This window comes from Talpa europaea (genome assembly GCF_964194135.1).
Source record: "Talpa europaea genome assembly, chromosome: 10".
NCBI lineage: Eukaryota > Metazoa > Chordata > Mammalia > Eulipotyphla > Talpidae > Talpa > Talpa europaea.
This window is the reverse complement of record NC_140077.1, coordinates 79,819,187-79,831,138: the sequence shown is the minus strand read 5'-3', so window position 1 is coordinate 79,831,138 and position 11,952 is coordinate 79,819,187. Positions and strand designations below refer to the sequence as shown.

The window sequence follows — 11,952 nt, the reverse complement described above, 5'->3', positions numbered from 1 at the left end:
TGTATCCTTATTCAAAATAATATTAGCTCACAAGTATGTAAAAACCAAACTAAACCATACCTTTGTTAGTTATAAGATGTAAATAGGTATTACTTTGGTTTATTTCTTAATACATTAATATAAAAAACATTAAAGTCTTCTACAAGATGCCTATCACCACACAGTGTAACTGAAATATTCATAAAAAGAAATTAGGTAAGCCATTATGGAAAACTGTATGGAGATTACTCAAAAAATTAAAAATAGGGCCTCCCCGGTGGCACAACCTTTGAGTGCTGGGCTGCAAAGCTGCCCGCAGCCTCTGCAGTACTAGTTCCATCCCCAGGTGCCAGCAAGGGTCCCACATGGCACTCACACCTCTCCTGCCCCCGCTGGTCCCCTCAGCAGTGTATTTCATCAGTCTGCCTATTCTGTTGTCCGCTCTGTCTCTGGTGATTTCTCTCACCCTCCTGCACTTCTGACTGTACCCAGTGCTTGTATAAATTTAAAAAAAAAAAAATTAAAAAAAGAAAATATTCAGGGCCTCCCTGGTGGCACAGCGATTGAGCGCTGGGTTGCGAAACTGCCCGCAGCCTCTGCAGCGTGGGTTTGATCCCGGCTGCTCCCCGGCCACCAGAGGAGGGTCCCACATGGCAAGCAGACCTCTCCTGCAGCCTGCTGCACCCCTCAGCAATGTAATTCGATCCTTCTGCCTGCTCTGCTCCCTGCTCTGGCTCTAGTGAATTCTCTCACCCTCCCATGCTTCTGACTGTACCCAGTGCTTGTATAAATAAATAAATAAATCTTAAAAAAAAAAAAAGAAAATATTCAATGTACATGAAAGCAAGAACAGATAGTTTCCACATCACTTTATATAAGTTGTCTGACTCAACGTTACTTGCATATTTTACTTCTTTAACATTTGTACAGCATTTTGTGCACAAAAAAATAATCTGCACAGTAATTCTACTGTAAATATACTGACCTTGTATTTTGAAGACTTTTTTCAAAAAGAAATGTTAAGATGACCACATTATCATTATCATCCACATTATCATCCACATTATCACCCACATTATCATTACTGATAATTTTTCAAAGTACATCTTACATTCCAAGCATAGTTTTAGGTATCTTATTTAACTCATTTATCTTCACATCATTAGGAAGCAGGTACCATAATTTAGATGTACGTTTTACAGATGAAATAATCAATACCCAATAAACTTTATGTATTTTGCCAACATCATACAGCTAAAAATTCAAATCCAGGCAGTCTGACTTCAAAGTTCAGACTTCAACACCAACATCCCACAGCCTGGCAGAATTTGTCAAATGCAAAACCCTAACATGAAAAGAAAACTGTGTCTATTATTTTTCCAGTGAAAAACACAAATTTTGTTTTGAAGGAGAAACCATATAATATCATAAATAGCTGGCTGGTCTAAAAAAACAAGAACACCCGCAACCTTCCGCGGGACTCTGCCAGCCCCAGATTGGTCAAGTGAGAGTTGGGATGCAACTTGGGGAGGAGCCAGAGTGCCAGGACACCTCATAATCTCCAGCAAAAGATAACAAGCCCTACCCAGAACAACAGAGGTCTTGCCAACTTCTGCGAACTCCACCAGCGCCTGCCTACTCAGGCCCCTGTGACTTCCCAAAACATCCCTGCCAAAAACCCACACAGTCTGGTGAAACCCAGTCCTGAGACAGAGTACAACAAAGTTGTCACAGGTCACACGACCACCCAGGACATCCCGCCATCAGCTTGCCCAGAGAGACACTGATAGGCACCAGCATCCCAGACACTCACCTGGACAACCCATGGCCAGGTAAGGTAAACAGAGGTTCCACCCAACAGCCCCATTTGCACTTTATAATTCACGGTAAGCCATTGTGAACACCCAGAAGTAGAGGGAGAAGCAGTTCCACAGCCAACAGAAGCTCCATCTATAGCAGAGCAAAAATGAAAATAAACAATGGGAGGAAAGAAAAATACAAGTGGCCAAGGGAAAAACTGTCATAATTGAAAAAGTCAAAGAACTCAAACAACACAAACAAAACCCAGAAAAACAAATCAGAGATATGTGAGAAAATACAGAAAAGGAAAAGAACACTTTGAAAAACATAATCAATGAACAAAAGAAAAAACTGAAACTTTAAATAAGAAAATTAAGGAGCTGCAGGATGTAAAAGATCAATGGAAGAGCTAAAAAAATTATAGAAAAAAAAGCCATGAAAATAAACAGGATAGAATACATGGAAGAGTGAGTCAATACTCCCGAAGACACAGATCTGAAAAGAAACAAGGAAGAAAAGGAAAGAGAGACACAAAGAATAAAGAAACATTTTGAAAATTATCTGACTCCATGAGGAAAGAAAATAGAAGAGTCAGGAATTCCAAAAGGAGAAGAGAGAGGCAAGGAAGAGGGGAAACTATTTAAGGAAGTAATTGTAGAGAACTTCCCAAACTTGAGCAGGGAATGATTATAGGCATACAGGAAGTTAGAAGGGTGCGAAATTATCATCATGAAAGGAAATCTACAGCAAGACACATATTAGTAAAGCTTCCAAGAATCCAAGACTAATCCAAGAGGAGAAATGGAATGATTTATTCTAAAAAATTCTAAGATGAAAATGCTACGCAAGAGAATATCCAATCCTATAATGTCTCCTTTCTATTTGAGTTAAAAATAAGGAACTTTTCAAACAAAATCTTCAGAAATTCACTACCATGAAGCCCCCACTGAGAAATAGTATACGAAGCCTAAAAACCTAAAGCAAGAGAGGAACAAACAAGAAGAACTGAACAAGGAATTGAATTGAATCACAAAATGGTGAAGAAAATGGCAATACAGGCTGACTTCCATGTATCAATAATCACCCTAAATGTTAGCAGAGTAAAATCATCAGTAAAAGACATAAAAGAGCATGCGGTATTAGAAAACAGAATCCAAACTTCTGCTGCCTCCCAGAAACACACCTAAATTTTAAAGATAAACTTAGATCGAAAGTAAAGGGTTGGAAAACAATTCTACAAGCAAATGAGCCCAAAAAGCAGGCAGGGGCAACCATACTTATATCTGATAAAATAGACTTCAAGCTAAAAAAGGTGACAAGGGACACAGATGGGCACTATGCCAAGGGTACAATACACCAGGAAGACATAACACACATCAATATATACTCACCAAGTGAGGGAACATCCAAATATTAGAAAAGTACCATCATCTATGAAAACAGACATTGGAGTAAATACATATGTGGTTAAGAGACTTCAACTCTCCGCTTTCACCAATGGACAGATCAACTAGACAAAAAATAAACAAGAACACATAGCCCTAAGTAAAGATCTAGATCACATGGGCTTAACAGACATCTATAGGATATTTCACACCCCAAAAACCCTAATACAAAGTTTCTCAAGTACATATGAATCATTCTCCAGGATCAAACAGTTACTGGGGCACAAGATAAAATAAAAAATGCATGAAGGCTGAAATCATACCTTCCCTCATCAGAAAGGCATCAATCTGGAAATCGACTATGAAAAGAAAGCAAGGAGCTCCCTTACCACATGAGGACTAAACAACAGGCTACTGAAAGACCACTGGGTAAATGAGGAAATCAAAGAGACATTTAAAAATACCTTAAGATGAATGACAAATGAAGACATACATTTCAGGAAAAATAGGATACAACAAAACAGTAGTAAGAGGAAGGTATATAGCCTAACAGCCCACATCAAGAATCAAGAAAGAACCTAATCTTCCTCCTCCAAGAACTAAAAAAAGAACGACAAAAAAAGTAGAAGAAAGGAAATAATATAAGTTAAAGCAGAAATGAAATAGAAATAAAAAAGACAATTCAAATTATCAATGAAACCAAAAGCTGGTTCTTTAAAAAATAAAATACAATAGATAAACTTCTAGCTTGGCTCACAAAGAAGGAAAAAAATCACACAAATAGGATCACAAATAAAAGAGGAGAAATTACAACAGACACAGCAGACACAGAAGATAGAGATTACTATGAATATTTTTACACAAACAAGTTCAACAATCTAGATAAGAAGGACAAATTCTGAGAACTATAAAGTCACCCAAAGCTGAACAAAGAAGAACTAGAAGAGCTAAACCGATTAGAAGCAGCGAAATTGAAACAGCAATCAAACCCTCCCAAAAAACAAAGGCCCAGGATCAGATGGTTTCACAAGTGAGTTCTACCAAACGTTCAAAGATGAACTAATGCATATCCTACAAACATGCTTTCAAAGAATCAAGAAAGAAGGAATACTACCAAATACATTTTATGAAACCAATATTACACTGGTACCAAAACTAAAGATAACATACAAGAAGAAAATTACAAACCAATCTCCCTTATGAACACAGATGCTAAAATTCTCCATAAAATCTTAGCAAAACAGCTGCCCACAGCCTCTGCAGCGACAGTTTGATCCCTGGCCGCTGGAGAGGGTCCCACTGGCAGCGCAGACCTCTCCTGCCAAGTCCACTGCTCCCCTCAGCAGTGCACTTCGGTCCTTCTGCCTGTTCTGCTCCCCTCTTTGGCTCTGGTAAATTCTCTCATCCTCTGGCACTTCTGACTGTACCCAATGCTTATATAAATAAATAAATAAATCTTTAAAAAAAAAAAAACTTAGCAAACAAACAAACAAAAAAAAAACATAGCAAAACAAATCCAACAACTCACCAAAAGTATTATACATCATGACCAAGTGGGTTTAGTCTAGAAACACAAGAATGGTTCAACATTTAAATACCAATTAACATAAGTCACCACATCAACAAAAAGAAAAAGAAAAATCACATGATCATATCAATAGATGCTGAGAAAGCATTTTATGAACATAATTTATGATGAAGGCCCTTGAAAAACGTGGAATAAAAGGAAAAGATCTTAACATAATAAAAGCCATATATGACAAACCCACAGCTAATAGCATTCTTTTTTTTTAAGATCGATTTATTTATTCAGACAAGAACCGGGGCGGAGGCCTGATGCGCGGGAGGGTGAAAGTATTCACCAGAGACCTAATATTCTTTTTTTTTTTAAAGATTTTTTATTTATTTATTTATTTTATTTATTTATACATGCACTGGGTACAGTCAGAAGTGCGGGAGGGTGAGAGAATTCACCAGAGCCAGAGCGGAGAGCAGAGCAGGCAGAGGGACTGAAGTACACTGCTGAGGGGAGCAGAGGGCGACAGGAGAGGTCTGTGCACCATGCGGGACCCTCCTCCGGTGGCCGGGGAGCAGCCAGGGATCGAACCAGAGCTGCAGAGGCTGCGGGCAGCTTCGCAACCCAGCACTCAACCGCTGCGCCACCGGGGAGGCCAGAGACCTAATATTCTTAATGGTGAAAAAATGAATAGACGTCCCATTAGTATCTGGAACAAGACAAGGAAGTTCACTTTCACCACTGCTTTTCAACGTAATATTGAAGTCCTACCTAAAGTAATTAGGCAAGAGAAAGACATAAAAGGAATCCAAGCTGGAAAAGGAGAAGTAAAACTATCGTTATTTGTAGATGATACAATATAATAGAGAGAGAACCCTAAAAAATGTGGAGAAAAATTTACTGAACTAGAAAAAATCAGTAAAGTAGCAGATTGCAAAATGAATGCACATAATCAGAAGGAGTAAGAAATTAAGAAAAAACATCATATTTGTAAATGTACTCCCCCAAACTAAATACCAGGGAATAAACCTAACAAAGAAAGTGAAATACCTACACAAGGAAAATTCAAAACACTGTTAAAAGAAGTAGGAGACACGAAGAAATAGATATTCCCAGCACATGGATTAGAAGAATTAATATTAACAAATTGGCCATCATATCAAAAACAATTTTCAGATTAAATGCAATTCCAATAAAAATCTCAATGTTATTCTTTAAAGAAATGGACTGTATACTGCTGAAATTCAGGTGGAATCACAAACACGAACACTGAATAGCCATAGCTCTCCTGAATAACAGAGGGAAGAATGTTGGTATTACATGCCCAGATTTCAAACTTTATGACAAAGTCATAATAATAAAAACAGCATGGCACTGGAACCAAACAAACACACAGACCAATGAAAGTCCATAAGTAAAACCACAATTGTGGTCAACTCATCTATATCAAAGGAAGAAAGAAGATACACTGGAACAAGGAAAGCCTCTTCAATAAATGATGGTGGAAATGAAACTAAACTACATTCTCACAGCATACACAAAAAACAACACAAAATGGAAAGAGAATGTAAAACCTGAAATCGTAAAATATATAGAAAGGGACACAGACAAAACACTCCACGATATAAACCTCAGAAACATCTGTGAGGTTGCTTTTCCAGAAGCAAGGGAAATGGAGGAGAAGATAAACAGGGACTAGCTCAAACTAAAAAACTTCTGAGACAGTAACCAAAACAAAGACTGAATGGAGAAAATATCTGCACACTTTACAAGGGATATCAAAGATCTACAAAGAGCTTACACAACTCAACAAAAACAAAGACAACAACCCAATGGAAAAATGGGCAGAAGAGATAAAAAGATGCTGCTCAAAGAAGAAACACAAATGGGGAGCAGGCATATGAAAAAACGTTCAGTGTTACCATTCATCAGGGAAATGCAAATCAAAACCACAATAAGATACCACCTTGACCAGTGAGAATGGCCCATATTTAAAAAAACTGTGAACAAATGCTCATGAGGATGTGGAGAAGGAGGAACCCTCTTACACCACAGGTGGGAATGTAAACTCATCCAGGGACTGTGGAAAGCTGTGTGGAGGTTCCTCAAAACACTAAAAATGAATCTACCAGATGATCCCGCAATTCCACTTCTTGGAATTTACAAAAGGACACAAAAACACTAATTGGAAAGGGAACCTGTACTGCTATAAAAAAGTACATTTGAATAAATAAATACACACACACACACATACACACACACACAAGCCCATTAGTTCCAACTATCAAGGAAGTAAGTGTTAGGTAGATAGAAAACAAACAAACATCTCTTTCCCTAAAAAGTAACAAGTCATAGACTATAGGGGTGAGGCAGGTTCTGAAATGTGGCTGTGCAGATTGGTTACACACCAGTTCATGGATCTCAAACCAGAGCTGCTTCTCCCTACCTTGTGAAGCAGTTACTCGGCTAACTGCTCACACGCCCTCAACTCATGGTCTATCTTCATACGTGCAGGGGTTTTACGCGGTGGAAAACCCACAGTAGTCACAATAAGAACCCAAATTCTCAGCTTTTTGGTGACAGGGGTGGGAATGCTACTCTGGTCAATGCACTGCAGAAAAAACTGCAGGGGAAGTTACTGAAACCACATGCATAAAATTAGGTTCGCCATAGAGACTGACAGAAAAGAAAACAAAGGATTAAAACACTCATGCTAATGTGTGCATTGACCCCATACATGCAGGCGAACACAAGGAAGAAGCGTCTTGGTTTCTGCTGCGAACATTAGCAAAAACAAAGAACCCAAAATCTTGCAGCAGAATCACCCTGACGCGCTTCAGAGGGAGTCGTTTCCCTGATGCTTGTGAACACGAAAGTGCATATATTATGATGACTTGACAGGAAGCAATTAAAAAAAAAAAAAATTGCTCCAACCGAAGTACTCCTGACCATCTGAAAACTAGGCGTTAGCGTTCTAATGCTTTTACTTTAAAACTGCAAGAGCCTGTCGCAGCACCCGAAGGCTGTGAAACGCTTCCCCACTGAACAGGGGTCTTGAAAGCGCTTCTGTCCTGCAGGTGCGCGCGTACTTGCTGCGCCACCAAACGCCGGCGGTCGCCTACCCTGGCCCTTCATGACACAGAAGACAAGGACTGATGGAGTCAGCGCGGCGGCACAGACACTTATTCTCCAGGGGGCTGGTGACCTGAGGCCCCGCCCAGCCGCGCTCGCCCCTCAGCAGAGACAAGGGAGCGACCTCCTGAGGGCGGCGCCGGCGCCCCGCCCGCGCCCCGCCCGCGCCCCGCCCGCCGCCCCGGACTCACCTGCAGCACGAGAAAGCGGCGCGAGACGCTGAAGCCGCGGTCGGGGGCCGGGAAGCGCCGGATCTTCACCTCAGCCACCTCCTCGTTCGGGTTGGCCAGGGCCAGCCCCAGCGTCCGCGAGGCGCCCGGGCGCACGTCCCCGAAGCAGAGAAACGGCGACCGGCAGAAATGGCTGAGGGACAGGACCGGCGGGGACGCCGCCTCCCCCGGGACCGCCGCGCCGCCGCGCCTCCCCCGGGCTCACCTCCCAGCGGCTGCGGCCCGATCGCCGCGTCGCCACGGCCGCTCCCCCGCTCGACACCCCGCCGCCCCTCGGGCGCCGGCCCGGCTCCTCGCGAGACCCGGGAGGACGCTCGGCTGCTCCCCCTCCCCACAGTCCCGAGGGCAAGTCCCACCTCTCCTCTTATCCCGAAAAGTGAGTTTAATACGCAGTGTGCGGTTTGTGCTTAATAGCTGATGTTGCCTGCGTTGTGCCTTCGACTTGAAATGTCTCCTCTGGTCTGGTAGACCCCAGACTTACTATTTCTAGGAAGCTTTCCACTCCCTCCCTTCCCTCCTCCACACACCCCCAAAAAGTTCAGCGCTGCCTCAGCTGTGCCACCGCTCTGCTTTGTGCAGGCACTTTCCAGGGTGGCAGCTTATGAACTGCGTTTTTCACAAAATTATTTCGTTTCTCCTCCACGTATAAAAGTCAGATTTCACAACAAACAAAGCAGAATATGCAGCAATACTGGACTCAATCTCACAGGACAATCATCCACGCTGAGCAAAGCAGCAGCTGTCCGGGTTAAACAGAGCGTGCCATCATCAGGCCACCAGGAATATCACAGGCCCTGACACACTCAACATCCCAGACCTGTGCTTGTTCCCCTAGGTCTTTGAGTTGGCTACTGCTAGTACTTTCTCTCTTCTACTAAACTAAGGAGTTCCTTCCTTTGGGATTTCCTTTAAATACGGAGTGAATTTGATTCATATCTGTATCCTGCATACCCTTCTCCTGGGATAAAGCAGCTGCTCTGTATCACTCATTAATGCATTGAGTGGTTGAGTGAAAAGGATCAATATTTTCCTATTAATATTTAATTTCAATCGGATTTCAATTTCATGGGATCCACTGTAGAAAACTACTACAAAAAATTAATTAATAACTACGTATTCAAGCACAGCCCTAAAACATGCACGCTTAACATTTGATGAGTGAATATTTGATCCACGGACTCAAATTTAAATTTAAATCCAAAATTTGTGACTTCGTTTACAGAAGTTATCTCATAACCCCGTAGTAAATAATTATAACTTGGAGATTTGAAGAAAGTCATCATACTGAAAAAATAAGATCTTGAGTTAGATGTACTGAATAGTTTCTAGATAGAAAAAAAAAATGCTATTCTAGTAACAACGACCAATCCTAACAGGTATCCCTGTACCTAGGTAGTGTCATTACACTGCTTATGAATGAACTGTGATAGCGATTAAAAGTATAACTGCTGCTTCAAGCTGAAAAGTGGCATTGTGGCACTTTGAAGTCACCCACTTACCTTGGTAACAATGATAATGCCATTTTTCAATGTTTGCAGTATTCACTGATTTCAGATTTTATAATCTGCGTGATCCCAACAATTATTTAACCTAAATAATTAGCACTTTTAAACTGTATTTGTGGGCAATATTTGAACATCTGGACAGATTACTACCTCACGAAATATTTGCTCACTAACCTTCAGCTAATATTACAGTTCATTTTTTAAAGTTCTCTACATTTTATAAGTATGAAGGGTACTATCTTCTATTTTTACTTAAATGAACTCTTTCATATAATGTACAGTTTATCTTGTGTGTTTATTTTCCAAGGTTGACATCTGTACTGAATTAGAAGTAACAGAGACCTTTATTGATAAAAGATGATAAAGACAAACATGAATTTTTTGCATGAAGTGAAGATAATGTAGTCCAGTAAGTGGAAATTAGGAAACAAGTATTTTAACGTACAGATTATTTTTATAGCTGGAGGAGAACATACAGTAAGTTACATGTCAAATCACTGAAACTAGAAATGAAATACATATTCTGGCTTTTATTTTAAAATAAAGAAAAATGTTCAACATAAACAATTAGACTGAAATCTTCCAGCAAAGTTATAGGTTTTTACCTCACTCTTTTTTTTCTAAAATTAGATTTTATAAAGGATTTCATGATTTATTGAAATACTATTCTTCTTTCTGTTATTCATTCTCATGGCCTTACTGGTTCCTGAAAAGACAGCATCCTTGAGGGGAGACGACGAGAGAGGGAGAGAAGTGAAATAAGCATCATTTCTACTCAAGCGTTTATTACAATATTAGTATTTTGGCATCTCATATAATTAGTCATTGTTTAAACAAATACCCATATTTGGCAAAAAAAAACCAATTCCTTTTTAAAAATTCAATGTCATATATTATACTAACGCTATCTTTTATACTTTGTATTAATATTTCCTTCTTCTCCTCTTAGAAAAGAGAAATCCAAAATGCACTGAAACCTTTAAATAACATTTTTCTACCTATTTTATCACAACAAATAATAAAACGGTTTCCCACCAATGTGCATCTTATTAATGACTTTTTCTGGAGTGTTCCAAGTTTCTAAAGATCTATCCTTAAGCAGTTCATATAGTTCACCATTTACAAAGTCGAAATGATACATGTATTTCTGCATATGTATTTTAAATACTCTTAATTGAACATACATAAATTATAATTTTCTTTTTATACTGTCTTTAAAAGTTTCAAAGTTCCAATCCTATGAAATTATTTACATTGTTTCATTATATTAATTTAATATATTTCTAAAAAATATTAGGGTTATTTCAGTTTATCAAAGAGAATTTAATTTTCAATCTGAAGAAAAGAAAACACTTCAGTAAGTCATTTCAAAACCTTATAAATTTTCTTATTTCATTAATTATCAAAATGTCACAAATATCAAATAGCAAGTAATGCTTAGACTTTGGACAACTCAGAAAGCTTATTGAATTCATACTTCTAGGCACTTGCCTGGCTTAAAAAACACTAAAGAAAATTAACCCTTTCCTTTATAATGACCTATAACGTAGGAGTTGTAGCACCTAAGGGTTCTGGAATTGAAAATATAATAAATCCTTTGAATAAGAATCTGACCAGAAAAATAATTGTAGCAACAAGCCTCTTTTTACCTTTGTCTTTGAATACATCTTGGGTATTTTAACTGCCCTCTGTCACATTGCACTCTAAGTTCAGATCCGATAGTAGATGTCTGAGCTATATAAGAATCTCTCCTACAGCGAAACTCAATATACTCACCATGGAAGTTAGATGGTCTATTGTCAAAATTCCATTTCAAGAGTAAATTATTCTTTTCCATTTCATCAAAACATAATGTGCAAGGCTCTGAAAGAAAAAAGAAAATTTTCTTGACACATCGTAACACTAACATCAAGTGCTGCACTTCCTACTCAGGATTCCCAGGCATTAGTAGCAAACAAAAAAGGTTCTATTTTAGAGCATTGAGTGTAGCTAATAATCTTTTCCTTTTTCCTTCCTCCAAAGTTTCAAGTAAAATGCCCATGAGACAAACTAGATTGATAGTTTGATGACTAATATTTTATGGAACTGGAGGAAAAAATCTATTCTTAAAACTGAGTCCAATTTTATGACCTGATGGTATTCAAAGAGTTTAACGATGCTCTTCCTTTAAATTTACAGTTATTAAGGAATATCAAGATTTGATTCAGATATTTTAAATCCTAGGCATTGAATGTGTTATTTGTAATCGTACCGTTATATATTAAAATAAAACAAAACAAAACAAACAAAATAACAACTTAAGTTTAGGTTACCCAACAAACGTCTTTGACTTTCTTCCATGAAGAAAACAATGATGTTTTCAAAATGTCAACTTATTTCAGAAAATGGGGTTTCTTGTGTTCTTA

General features: G+C 39.0%; 1 protein-coding gene across 1 annotated transcript in view; it reads right to left on the bottom strand.

Moving 5' to 3' along the window:
• Positions 1–1,714: 1,714 nt before the first annotated feature.
• Positions 1,715–11,952, bottom strand: part of LOC311178813 (coagulation factor XIII B chain-like) — a gene marked incomplete at both ends in the record, with an annotated part of 32,247 nt that continues 22,009 nt past the window's right edge. Inside the window, 4 exon segments of the mRNA XM_084245544.1 lie at positions 1,715–1,929; positions 7,189–7,291; positions 8,004–8,175; positions 11,197–11,410. Coding sequence (XP_084101670.1) covers positions 1,715–1,929; positions 7,189–7,291; positions 8,004–8,175; positions 11,197–11,410 — 704 coding nt within the window.